The sequence below is a fragment of the Siphateles boraxobius genome, unplaced genomic scaffold (assembly GCF_051911475.1).
Source record: "Siphateles boraxobius isolate OS27281-9 unplaced genomic scaffold, OSU_SipBor_1 187, whole genome shotgun sequence".
Lineage (NCBI taxonomy): Eukaryota > Metazoa > Chordata > Actinopteri > Cypriniformes > Leuciscidae > Siphateles > Siphateles boraxobius.
In genome coordinates, this window is record NW_027508796.1 from 139,097 (window position 1) to 152,288 (window position 13,192).

Consider the following 13,192-nt stretch of genomic DNA (forward strand, 5'->3'; position numbering starts at 1 on the left):
GTATTTTCCAATGTGCAAGAACGTCTTTTAAATGCAAATGCACTGAACATGAAATCTAAAAACACCAACAGCAAAAGAAACATTGCAACTACATTGTCGAGGTCACTTTTAAGGGATGCTGTGTGTCTACTGCCATCAAACACTTGAAACTGCCACGTATTGGACCCAATACTGAAGAGAAGTTTGCGAGGAAGAGTCCGAGAGAGTCGACATGCATCGGATCTGGAAGTGTTGCAGAGTTCAGCGATGGAGAGATAGATGTAGTTCATCAGAACCAGTCGTTCAGTCCGAGACCCGGCAGCTAACGCGTGCTCGAGACGCGTGTGGGATTTGATAACACTGAATCATGTTGGAAACACCAAATGTTTTATTCTCCAATGCACTTTGCAGGTTTTTCCATGTCATTAATTGGCCACAGTTTCCCAACAGAGACGTTTCTCCATTGCTATTGGAAGGCAAAGTTTAGTTTGGATGATTCTGGATCAGAACCGGAGCGAATGACAGCGTGCGTGAAACCCTTCCCAGACCAGCAGAATCTACAGCAACATTCGTGTGTGACTTCATCAGATCCAGCGTGAGACACAGAGCTCGACTGAAGCCGCTCACAGAACCTGCGGGTCAGTCGTCGTGAGATCGGGTCCTTCGGTGCCGGTTCCTCAAGAACACGGATCCGTCGCCGCGAGAGGAAGAGAGCAATGAAGAGGACGGCAGCGGCTCTGTGTGTGTGTGTGTGTGTTGCACCAATGCACCAAAGAGAAGAGAACGTCATTGATCCACCGCTGAAGACATGAACACTGTTCACACTCACACACACACCACTGATCCATCACATTCAGTGAACTTCAAGAAACACCTCAAATAGCACGTCGCCCCAAAATCAAGTTTCAGGACCAGGAGATTCTCACACACTTGTAAAGAAATAAGAAAAAATCTTGATGGTCCCAAAATGGCCTTTATTTTGTTTATGCAAAAAGCAAATAAACATTGTTTTGATTTTGGGGTGAACCTGCTCGTTCTCCTGAGATTCACCGAACGTGTGTCAGACCGTACATTTAGCCACAGGAGATGACACACACACACACACACACACACCGAATATCTACGTGGATGTGTCACACCGTCACAAACGATGGATACAAAAATAAAACAGAGCGAGTGAGTCTGGGTCTGTAGTGTGTGTGTGTGTGTTTGTGTGTGTGTTCAGCTGTTCTTTAGCGCTCTGTCGTCTGCGCTGGGGAAGGTGTGTGTGTGTGTTAGAGAGAGAGAAGTGATTGTGTGTGTGTGTTCAGCTGTTCTTCAGCGCTCTGTCGTCTGCGCAGGGGATGGTGTGTGTGTGTGTGTGTGTGTCTGTGTGTTAGAGAGAGAGAAGAGATTGTGTGTGTGTGTGTGTGTTCAGCAGTTCTTCAACGCTCTGTCGTCTGCGCAGGGGATGGTGTGTGTGTGTGTGTGTGTGTGTGTGTGTGTTCAGCTGTTCTTCAGCGCTCTGTCGTCTGCGTAGGGGAAGGTGTGTGTGTGTGTGTGTGTGTCTGTGTGTTAGAGAGAGAGAAGAGATTGTGTGTGTGTGTTCAGCAGTTCTTCAACGCTCTGTCGTCTGCGCAGGGGATGGTGTGTGTGTGTGTGTTCAGCTGTTCTTCAGCGCTCTGTCGTCTGCGCAGGGGAAGGTGTGTGTGTGTGTTTGTGTGTGTGTGTGTGTTCAGCTGTTCTTCAGCGCTCTGTCGTCTGCGCAGGGGAAGGTGTGTGTGTGTGTTTGTGTGTGTGTGTGTGTGTGTGTGTGTTCAGCTGTTCTTCAGCGCTCTGTCGTCTGCGCAGGGGAAGGTGTGTGTGTGTTCAGAAGTTCTTCAACGCTCTGTCGTCTGCGCAGGGGAAGGTGTGTGTGTTTGTTTGTGTGTGTGTGTGTGTGTGTTATAGAGAGAGAAGAGATTGTGTGTGTGTGTGTGTGTGTGTGTGTGTGTTCAGCAGTTCTTCAACGCTCTGTCGTCTGCGCAGGGGAAGGTGTGTGTGTGTGTGTGTGTTTGTTTGTGTGTGTGTGTTAGAGAGAGAGAAGAGATTGTGTGTGTGTGTGTGTGTGTTCAGCAGTTCTTCAGCGCTCTGACGTCTGCGCAGGGGATGGTGTGTGTGTGTGTGTTCAGCAGTTCTTCAACGCTCTGTCGTCTGCGCAGGGGAATGTGTGTGTGTGTGTGTGTTCAGCTGTTCTTCAGCGCTCCTGTCGTCTGCGCAGGGGAAGGTGTGTGTGTGTGTGTGTGTTTGTTTGTGTGTGTGTGTGTGTGTGTGTTAGAGAGAGAGAAGAGATTGTGTGTGTGTGTGTGTGTTCAGCAGTTCTTCAGCGCTCTGACGTCTGCGCAGGGGAAGGTGTGTGTGTGTGTTTGTGTGTGTGTGTGTTCAGCTGTTCTTCAGCGCTCTGTCGTCTGCGCAGGGGAAGGTGTGTGTGTGTGAGTGTGTCAGAGAGAGAGAAGAGATTGTGTGTGTGTGTGTGTGTTCAGCTGTTCTTCAGCGCTCTGTCGTCTGCGCAGGGGAAGGTGTGTGTGTGTGTTTGTGTGTGTGTGTGTTCAGCTGTTCTTCAGCGCTCTGTCGTCTGCGCAGGGGAAGGTGTGTGTGTGTGTGTTTGTGTGTGTGTTCAGCTGTTCTTCAGCGCTCTGTCGTCTGCGCAGGGGAAGGTGTGTAACTGGCAGAGGTCAGGGTTCATCAGGCCACAGGAGCGCAGATCCACCGTCTGTAACGACACACACCGGCGCAGCAGCGGCAAACACTGATCCGTCACCTTCACACAGCCTGCAACACACACACCCACACGCTTTCACTTTACAGACCCTTACCTTTCTAGTTATACATCACACACAGGATTCTTGTGGTGTTTCTACAGGTAAAGGATGCGTCATGCGTCATGTGCATCATGTGACAGTCGTGAGCGAGGACACTCGGTTGCTCTTTAAAGGGCTCCTATTATGCCCCTTTTCATGAGATGTAAAATAAGTCTCTGATGTCCCGGAGTGTGTCTGTGAAGTTTAAGCTCAAAATACCCCAAAAATATTTTTATATAGCATGTTAAAATTGTCACTTTTTGAGCAAAAACACGCTGTTTTTGTGTGTCCCTTTAAATGCAAATGAGCTGCAGCTACCGACACAGAGGGCGGAGCTTCAAGAGCTTGTGTGTGTGTGTGTGTGTGTGTGCGCGCGCGTGTGTGTGTGTGTGCGCGTGTGTGTGTGTGTGCTTGCGTGTGTGTGTGCGCACGTTCGCCTGTTCAGGAAGTCGCAGTGACAGAAACAGTGACATTCCAGTTTAAGTTTTAAGGGAGTAAAGTCTGTTTATAACATTAAGAAAATGAAATTGTCAAATCAATTTTGTTTTAAAGAAATGTTCATTTAAAAGCAGCGCTCATTCATCAGTGTATAATGTTACCCTAGAGATGCGCATCAACCGACGGCGAGTCCGCTGTTGAAGGAGACGATCATCCCTTTATAATCACGCGTAACACAGAATAATTGTAATTTGACCGTCGGGTTCGGATGCTTAATCAGAGAGCATTATTGTGGCTGTGGATGATGTGTGGATTCGGGTGACGCTGGAGCTCATCACTGACTCTACAGCCGTCAGACTCTGCAGGCTCGCGGTGAACACGGCTAACGTGGTTTATCAAGTTAGTGTATTACCTCCTGCATACTCTATTAGTGCGTGACATGAGCGCACAGTGTGTGTCTTCTCCAGGTCGTGCACCAGGTGGTTCATAAGAGCTGAAATGTGCCCAGATGCTTTTAAAGTAATTGGAGCATTAATTACTCTCACTCGCGTCTCGCCTCCTCTGCCACTGTATGCTACCGCGACAAAGCACATACGCGACAAATGACGTCAGAAAAGCGCCTGTACATTATAATCGGTTATGGTCTATTACTGAACCGATACTGTATCGTCCTCGTCTGCATCGTAGAAATGATTAATTTCAACACCCCGATTCTTTATGTTATGAATGGGCCGTGAGCTGAAGCCCAGGACACGAGGCTTTACCTGCCAGGTCAATATGTGAGGCGTGTGTTAGGCATGTGTGAGGCGTGTGTGAGCCGTGTGTGAGCTTTACCTGCCAGGGTGACGGGTGTGAGGCGTGTGTGAGACGTGTGTGAGCTTTACCTGGCAGGGTGACGGGTATGAGGCGTGTGTGAGACGTGTGTGAGCTTTACCTGGCAGGGTGACGGGTGTGAGGCGTGTGTATGGCGTGTATGAGGGGTTTGTGAGGCGTGTGTGAGGCGTGTGTGAGCTTTACCTGGCAGTGTGACGGGTGTGAGGCGTGTGTGAGACGTGTGTGAGACGGGTGTGAGGCGTGTGTGAGCTTTACCTGGCAGTGTGGCGGGTGTGAGGCGTGTGTGAGGCGTGTGTGAGACGGGTGTGAGGCGTGTGTGAGCTTTACCTGGCAGTGTGGCGGGTGTGAGGCGTGTGTGAGACGTGTGTGAGGCGTGTCTGAGGCGTGTGTGAGCTTTACCTGGCAGTGTGGCGGGTGTGAGGCGTGTGTGAGGCGTGTGTGAGACGGGTGTGAGGCGTGTGTGAGGCGTGTGTGAGGCATTTGTGAGCTTTACTTGCCAGGGTGACGGGTGTGAGACGGGTGTGAGGCGTGTGTGAGGCATGTGTGAGCTTTACCTGCCAGGTTGATGTGTGTGAGCTTTACCTGCCAGGGTGACGGGTGTGAGGCGTGTGTTAGGCGTATGAGGCGTGTGTGAGCTTTACCTGCCAGGGTGACGGGTGTGAGACGTGTGTGAGCTTTACCTGCCAGGGTGACGGTTGTGAGACGTGTGTGAGGCGTGTCTGAGACGTGTGTGAGGCGTGTGTGAGCTTTACCTGCCAGGGTGACGTGTGTGAGACGTGTGTGAGGCGTGTGTGAGCTTTACCTGCCAGGTTGACTTGTGTGAGGCGTGTGTGAAGCGTGTGTGAGGTGTGTGTGAGGCGTGTGTGAGCTTTACATGCCAGGGTGACGTGTGTGAGACGTGTGTGAGGCGTGTGTGAGACGTGTGTGAGGCGTGTGTGAGCTTTACCTGCCAGGGTGACGTGTGTGAGACGTGTGTTAGGCATGTGTGAGGCGTGTGTGAGCTTTACCTGCCAAGTTGACGTGTGTGAGACGTGTGTGAGGCGTGTGTGAGACGTGTGTGAGGCGTGTGTGAGCTTAACCTGCCAAGTTGACGTGTGTGAGACGTGTGTGAGGCGTGTGTGAGGCGTGTATGAGGCGTGTGTGAGCTTAACCTGCCAAGTTGACGTGTGTGAGACGTGTGTGAGGCGTGTATGAGGCGTGTGTGAGCTTTACCTGCCAGGTTGACTTGTGTGAGGCGTGTGTGAAGCGTGTTTGAGATGTGTGTGAGCTTTACCTGCCAGGTTGACGTGTGTGAAGCGTGTTTGAGGCGTGTGTGAGCTTTACCTGCCAGGGTGCAGGGTGTGAGGCGTGTGTGAGGCGTGTGTGAGGCGTGTATGAGGCGTGTGTGAGCTTTACCTGCCAGGGTGAGGGGTGTGAGACGTGTATGAGGCGTGTGTGAGCTTTACCTGCCAGGTTGACTTGTGTGAGGCGTGTGTGAGCTTTACCTGCCAGGTTGACGTGTGTGATACGTGTATGAGCTTTACCTGCCAGGTTGATGTGTGCGAGACGTGTGTTAGGCGTGTGTGAGGCGTGTTTGAGCTTTACCTGCCAGGGTGACGGGTGTGAGGCGTGTGTGAGGCGTGTATGAGGCGTGTGTGAGCTTTATCTGCCAGGTTGACGTGTGTGAGACGGGTGTGAGGCGTGTGTTAGGCGTGTGTGAGCTTCACCTGCCAAGTTGACGTGTGTGAGAAGTGTGTTAGGCGTGTATGAGGCGTGTGTGAGCTTTACCTGCCAGGTTGACGTGTGTGAGGCATGTGTTAGACGTGTGTGAGACGTGTGTGAGCTTTACCTGCCAGGGTGACGGGTGTGAGGCGTGTGTGAGCTTTACCTGCCAAGTTGACATGTGTGAGACGTGTGTTAGGCGAGTGTGAGGCGTGTGTGAGCTTTACCTGCCAGGTTCACGTGTGTTAGGCGTGTATGAGGCGTGTGTGAGGCGTGTGTGAGCTTTACCTGCCAGGTTGACGTGTGTTAGGCGTGAGTGAGGCGTGTGTGAGGCGTGTGTGAGCTTTACCTGCCAGGTTCACGTGTGTTAGGCGTGAGTGAGGCGTGTGTGAGGCGTGTGTGAGCTTTACCTGCCAGGGTGATGGGTGTGAGGCGTGTGTGAGCTTTACCTGCCAAGTTGACATGTGTGAGACCTTTGTTAAGCGTGTGTGAGGCGTGTGTGAGCTTTACCTGCCAGGTTCACGTGTGTTAGGCGTGTATGAGGCGTGTGTGAGCTTTACCTGCCAAGTTGACGTGTGTGAGACGTGTGCGGCATGTGTGAGCTTAACCTGCCAGGTTAACGTGTGTGAGACGTGTGTGCGGCGTGTGTGAGCTTTACCTGCCAAGGTGACGTGTGTGAGACGTGTGTGTTAGGCGTGTGTGAGGCGTGTGTGAGCTTAACCTGCCAGGTTGACGTGTGTGAGACGTGTGTGCGGCGTGTGTGAGGCGTGTGTGAGCTTTACCTGCCAGGTTGACGTGTGTGAGGCGTGTGTTAGGCGTGTGTGAGCTTTACCTGCCAGGTTGACGTGTGTGCGGCGTGTGTGAGGCTTGTGTGAGCTTCACCTGCCAGGGTGACGGGTGTGAGACGTGTGTTAGGAGTGTGTGAGCTTTACCTGCCAGGTTGACGTGTGTGAGACGTGTGTTAGGCGTGTGTGAGCTTTACCTGTCAGATTGACGTGTGTGAGACCTGTGTTAGGCGTGTGTGAGGCGTGTGTGAGCTTTACCTGCCAGGTTGACGTGTGTGAGACGTGTGTGAAGCGTGTTTGAGGCGTGTGTGAGCTTTACCTGCCAGGGTGCAGGGTGTGAGGCGTTTATGAGGCGTGTGTGAGCTTTACCTGCCAGGGTGAGGGGTGTGAGACGTGTGTGAGGCGTGTGTGAGCTTTACCTGCCAAGTTGACGTGTGTGAGACGTGTGTGAGGCGTGTATGAGGCGTCTGTGAGCTTTACCTGCCAGGGTGCAGGGTGTGAGGCATGTATGAGGCGTGTGTGAGCTTTACCTGCCAGGGTGAGGGGTGTGAGACGTGTGTCAGGCGTGTGTGAGCTTTACCTGCCAAGTTGACGTGTGTGAGACGTGTGTGAGGCGTGTATGAGGCGTGTGTGAGCTTTACCTGCCAGGTTGACTTGTGTGAGGCGTGTGATAGACGCGTGTGTGAGCTTTACCTGCCAGGTTGACGTGTGTGAGACGTATGTGAGGCATGTATGATGCGTGTGTGAGCTTTACCTGCCAGGTTGACGTGTGTGAGACGTGTGTTAGGCGTGTGTGAGGCGTGTTTGAGCTTTACCTGCCAGGGTGACGGGTGTGAGGCGTGTGTGAGCTTTACCTGCCAGGTTGACGTGTGTGAGACGTGTGTTAGGCGTGTATGAGGCGTGTGTGAGCTTTACCTGCCAAGGTGACGGGTGTGAGGCGTGTGTTAGGCGTGTGTGAGCTTCACCTGCCAAGTTGACGTGTGTGAAACGTGTGTTAGGCGTGTATGAGGCGTGTGTGAGCTTTACCTGCCAGGTTGACGTGTGTGAGGCATGTGTGAGGCGTGTGTGAGCTTTACCTGCCAGGGTGACGGGTGTGAGGCATGTGTGAGCTTTACCTGCCAAGTTGACATGTGTGAGACGTGTGTTAGGCGAGTGTGAGGCGTGTGTGAGCTTTACCTGCCAGGTGCACGTGTGTTAGGCGTGTATGAGGCGTGTGTGAGCTTTACCTGCCAAGTTGACGTGTGTGAGACGTGTGTGTTAGGCGTGTGTGAGGCGTGTTTGAGCTTTACCTGCCAGGGTGACGGGTGTGAGGCGTGTTTTAGGCGTGTATGAGGCGTGTGTGAGCTTTACCTGCCAGGTTGACGTGTGTGAGACGTGTGTTAGGCGTGTATGAGGCGTGTGTGAGCTTTACCTGCCAAGGTGACGGGTGTGAGGCGTGTGTTAGGCGTGTGTGAGCTTCACCTGCCAAGTTGACGTGTGTGAAACGTGTGTTAGGCGTGTATGAGGCGTGTGTGAGCTTTACCTGCCAGGTTGACGTGTGTGAGGCATGTGTTAGACGTGTGTGAGGCGTGTGTGAGCTTTACCTGCCAGGGTGACGGGTGTGAGGCATGTGTGAGCTTTACCTGCCAAGTTGACATGTGTGAGACGTGTGTTAGGCGAGTGTGAGGCGTGTGTGAGCTTTACCTGCCAGGTGCACGTGTGTTAGGCGTGTATGAGGCGTGTGTGAGCTTTACCTGCCAAGTTGACGTGTGTGAGACGTGTGTGTTAGGCGTGTGTGAGGCGTGTGTGAGCTTAACCTGCCAGGTTGACGTGTGTGAGACGTGTTTGCGGCGTGTGTGAGGCGTGTGTGAGCTTTACCTGCCAGGTTGACGTGTGTCAGGCGTGTGTTAGGCGTGTGTGGGCTTTACCTGCCAGGTTGACGTGTGTGCGGCGTGTGTGAGGCTTGTGTGAGCTTTACCTGCCAGGGTGACGGGTGTGAGACGTGTGTAAGGCGTGTGTGAGCTTTACCTGCCAGGTTGACGTGTGTGAGATGTGTGTTAGGCGTGTGTGAGCTTTACCTGCCAGATTGACGTGTGTGAGACATGTGTTAGGCGTGTGTGAGGCGTGTGTGAGCTTTACCTGCCAGGTTGACGTGTGTGAGACGTGTGTGAAGCGTGTTTGAGGCGTGTGTGAGCTTTACCTGCCAGGGTGCAGGGTGTGAGGCGTGTGTGAGGCGTGTATTAGGCGTGTGTGAGCTTTACCTGCCAGGGTGAGGGGAGTGAGACGTGTGTGAGGCGTGTGTGAGCTTTACCTGCCAAGTTGACGTGTGTGAGACGTGTGTGAGGCGTGTATGAGGCGTGTGTGAGCTTTACCTGCCAGGGTGCAGGGTGTGAGGCGTGTATGAGGCGTGTGTGAGCTTTACCTGCCAGGGTGAGGGGTGTGAGACGTGTGTGAGGCGTGTGTGAGCTTTACCTGCCAAGTTGACGTGTGTGAGACGTGTGTGAGGCGTGTATGAGGCGTGTGTGAGCTTAACCTGCCAGGTTGACTTGTGTGAGGCGTGTGATAGACGCGTGTGAGGCGTGTGTGAGCTTTACCTGCCAGGTTGACGTGTGTGAGACGTATGTGAGGCATGTATGAGGCGTGTGTGAGCTTTACCTGCCAGGTTGACGTGTGTGAGACGTGTGTGAGCTTTACCTGCCAGGTTGACGTGTGCGAGACGTGTGTTAGGCGTGTGTGAGGCGTGTTTGAGCTTTACCTGCCAGGGTGACGGGTGTGAGGCGTGTGTGAGGCGTGTGTGAGCTTTATCTGCCAGGGTGACGGGTGTGAGGCGTGTTTTAGGCGTATATGAGGCGTGTGTGAGCTTTACCTGCCAGGTTGACGTGTGTGAGACGTGTGTTAGGCGTGTATGAGGCGTGTGTGAGCTTTACCTGCCAAGGTGACGGGTGTGAGGCGTGTGTTAGGCGTGTGTGAGCTTCACCTGCCAAGTTGACGTGTGTAGGACGTGTGTTAGGCGTGTATGAGGCGTTTGTGAGCTTTACCTGCCAGGTTGACGTGTGTGAGGCATGTGTTAGACGTGTGTGAGGCGTGTGTTAGCTTTACCTGCCAGGGTGACGGGTGTGAGGCGTGTGTGAGCTTTACCTGCCTAGTTGACATGTGTGAGACGTGTGTTAGGCGAGTGTGAGGCGTGTGTGAGCTTTACCTGCCAGGTTCACGTGTGTGAGGCGTGTATGAGGCGTGTGTGAGGCGTGTGTGAGCTTTACCTGCCAGGTTGACGTGTGTTAGTCGTGAGTGAGGCGTGTGTGAGCTTTACCTGCCAAGTTGACGTGTGTGAGACGTGTGCGGCGTGTGTGAGGCATGTGTGAGCTTAACCTAGCAGGTTGACGTGTGTGAGACGTGTGTGCGGCGTGTGTGAGGCGTGTGTGAGCTTTACCTGCCAAGTTGACGTGTGTGAGACGTGTGTGTTAGGCGTGTGTGAGGCGTGTGTGAGCTTAACCTGCCAGGTTGACGTGTGTGAGGCGTGTGTGAGCTTTACCTGCCAAGTTGACGTGTGTGAGACGTGTGTGTTAGGCGTGTGAGGCGTGTGTGAGCTTAACCTGCCAGGTTGACGTGTGTGAGACGTGTGTGCGGCGTGTGTGAGGCGTGTGTGAGCTTTACCTGCCAGGTTGACGTGTGAGGCGTGTGAGGCGTGTGTTAGGCGTGTGTGAGCTTTACCTGCCAGGTTGACGTGTGTGCGGCGTGTGTGAGGCTTGTGTGAGCTTTACCTGCCAGGGTGACGGGTGTGAGACGTGTGTTAAGCGTGTGTGAGCTTTACCTGCCAGGTTGACGTGTGTGAGACGTGTGTTAGGCGTGTGTGAGCTTTACCTGCCAGATTGACGTGTGTGAGACGTGTGTTAGGCGTGTGAGCTTTACCTGCCAGGTTGACGTGTGTGAGACGTGTGTGCGGCGTGTGTGAGCTTTACCTGCCAGGTTGACGTGTGTGAGGCGTGTGTGAGCTTTACCTGCCAGGTTGACGTGTGTGAGGCTCTCTCGGAGTGGTGAGATGGCCGAGGTCAGCGTGTGGACGGTCTGGTCTGTGATATGGCAGCACTGGCTGAGGTCCAGCTTGGTCAGGTGGGGAAGGTACCGGACCAGCAGACGAGACACGGCGTCGGTCACTTCCAGCCCAGCCAATCGCAGCTCGGTCACGTTCTGGAAGCGTCCGCCTCGGTTCTCTCCGTGAGCTGTGCGGGAACACTGGGTTAGCACTGGGACACTACAGCTCTCGACTTTATTACTGAACATTCACTCAGTTTCCACATGTAGAGTCTCTCCAAGCAATCACTCTGGCTGAATCAACCACTGGCTGTTCACTTTGGTTTCGTACACAATGCCACTACAGTAAATGACTGAAGTCTGTGAAAAGAACAGGATTCATCTCAGGTAAAGCCAGTGACCGAAACACTCAATCTGGGATCCTTTAACAGACACACAAACATCAGACCAAACTTCATCTGTGGCCCTCAGGAAAACTAAACATGAATTATTTCAATTATTTAATCCATGCATAATAAGGTGGAACAAAACTCAAAATGAAACAGTTTTCCCCTACAATTAAATTCAACCGATGCTAACATTCTCTTCAATGATGTTCAACACACATACTTCCGTTAAAATCTCAGAAAATTTAGTTTAGGGTTTCATGATAACCCTTTCATTTATGACAATTTTACAAGTATGAATTGATAATATTAATGTCTCCGTAACCTTTTAAATTTGTCTGTTCTGCCAGCACTCAATTAAAGCATGACCCAGAGAAGGAGTGTAGAAGCTGACCTGAGCGCGTGTCGTTGGACGGCGGAGCCAGCAGCTCTTTCAGATGCGAGTCCTTCAGATCCTCGACACGACTGAGATCCAGGAGCCGCAGACATGGACACACAGACTGACAGAGAGCCGAGACCGAGGACCACGGGCAGCCGGCCACGTTCAGCTCCAGCAGACCTGAGGGAGACACAGAGACATCAGCGAGAGACCGAGACATCAGCGAGAGACCGAGACACAGAGACATCAGCGAGAGACCGAGACACAGAGACATCAGTGAGAGACCGATAAATCAGCGAGAGACCGAGACATCAGCGAGAGACCGAGACACAGAGACATCAGCGAGAGACCGAGACACAGAGACATCAGCGATAGACCGAGACATCAGCGAGAGACCGAGACATCAGAGAGAGACCGAGACATCAGCGAGAGACCGAGACACAGAGACATCAGCCGGCCACGTTCAGCTCCAGCAGACCTGAGGGAGACACAGAGACATCAGCGAGAGACCGAGACATCAGCGAGAGACCGAGACACAGAGACATCAGCGAGAGACCGAGACACAGAGACATCAGCGACACACAGAGAGATCAGCGAGAGACCGAGACATCAGCGAGAGACCGAGACACAGAGACATCAGCGAGAGACCGAGACATCAGCGAGAGACCGAGACATCAGCGAGAGACCGAGACATCAGCGAGAGACCGAGACATCAGCGAGAGACCGAGAGACAGAGACATCAGCGACACACCGAGACACAGAGACATCAGCGAGAGACCGAGACACAGAGACATCAGCGAGAGACCGAGACATCAGCGAGAGACCGAGACATCAGCGAGAGACCGAGACACAGAGACATCAGCGACACACCGAGACACAGAGACATCAGCGAGAGACCGTGACACAGAGACATCAGCGAGAGACCGAGACACAGAGACATCAGCAAGAGACAGACACATCAGCGAGAGGCTGAGACACAGAGACATCAGCGAGAGGCTGAGACACAGAGACATCAGCGAGAGGCTGAGACAGAGACATCAGTGAGAGGCTGAGACACAGAGACATCAGCGAGAGACCGAGACATCAGCGTGATGCTGAGACACAGAGACATCAGTGAGAGGCTGAGACACAGAGACATCAGCGAGAGACCGAGACATCAGCGAGATGCTGAGACACAGAGACATCAGTGAGAGGCTGAGACACAGAGACATCAGCGAGAGACCGAGACATCAGCGAGAGGCTGAGACACAGAGACATCAGCGAGAGGCTGAGACACAGAGACATCAGCGAGAGGCTGAGACACAGAGACATCAGCGAGAGACCGAGACACAGAGACATCAGCGAGAGACCGAGACACAGAGATATCAGCGAGAGACCGAGACATCAGCGAGAGACCGAGACACAGAGACATCAGCGAGAGGCTCAGACATCAGCGAGAGAGATTGAGACACAGAGACATCAGCGAGAGACCGAGACATCAGTGAGAGACCGAGACACAGAGACATCAGCGAGAGACCGAGACACAGAGACATCAGCGAGAGACCGAGACACAGAGACATCAGCGAGAGACCGAGACACAGAGACATCAGCGAGAGACCGAGACACAGAGACAGAGACACCAGCGAGAGACCGAGAAACAGAGACATCCGCGAGAGACCGAGACACAGAGACATCAGTGAGAGGCTGAGACACAGAGACATCAGCGAGAGGCTGAGACACAGAGACATCAGCGAGAGGCTGAGACACAGTGACATCAGCGAGAGACCGAGACACAGAGACATCAGCGAGAGACCGAGACACAGAGGCATCAGCGAGAGGCTGAGACACAGTGACATCAGCGAGAGACCGAGACACAGAGAC

At 53.1% G+C, this 13,192-nt stretch overlaps 1 protein-coding gene and 1 long non-coding RNA gene across 8 annotated transcripts in view; one reads left to right on the forward strand and one right to left on the reverse strand.

The window, feature by feature from the left end:
- Positions 1 to 1,379: 1,379 nt before the first annotated feature.
- Positions 1,380 to 2,431, forward strand: LOC143741316 (uncharacterized). Of its 2 annotated transcripts, none has more exons than XR_013204999.1 (4): positions 1,380 to 1,528; positions 1,626 to 1,815; positions 1,993 to 2,018; positions 2,384 to 2,431. It is a non-coding gene; the product is annotated as an uncharacterized LOC143741316 (long non-coding RNA). The 2 variants fall into 2 exon arrangements; XR_013204998.1 differs by lacking the exon at positions 1,993 to 2,018 and adding an exon at positions 2,104 to 2,246 and having other exon boundaries at positions 2,384 to 2,411.
- fbxl19 (F-box and leucine rich repeat protein 19) overlaps positions 1,612 to 13,192 on the reverse strand; it is a 46,498-nt gene continuing 34,917 nt past the window's right edge. For 3 of the 6 annotated variants that reach the window (XM_077233753.1, XM_077233751.1, XM_077233752.1), the window contains 3 exons: positions 11,348 to 11,512; positions 10,534 to 10,755; positions 2,458 to 2,769 (listed from right to left, as the gene is read on the reverse strand). In XM_077233753.1, the coding sequence (XP_077089868.1) occupies positions 2,615 to 2,769; positions 10,534 to 10,755; positions 11,348 to 11,512 (542 nt within the window). In that variant the 3' untranslated portion in view covers positions 2,458 to 2,614. Of the gene's footprint in view, positions 1,826 to 2,457; positions 2,770 to 10,533; positions 10,756 to 11,347; positions 11,513 to 13,192 lie in introns of those variants that run through there. The other 3 variants (XR_013204996.1, XM_077233749.1, XM_077233750.1) reach the window with 3 other exon arrangements.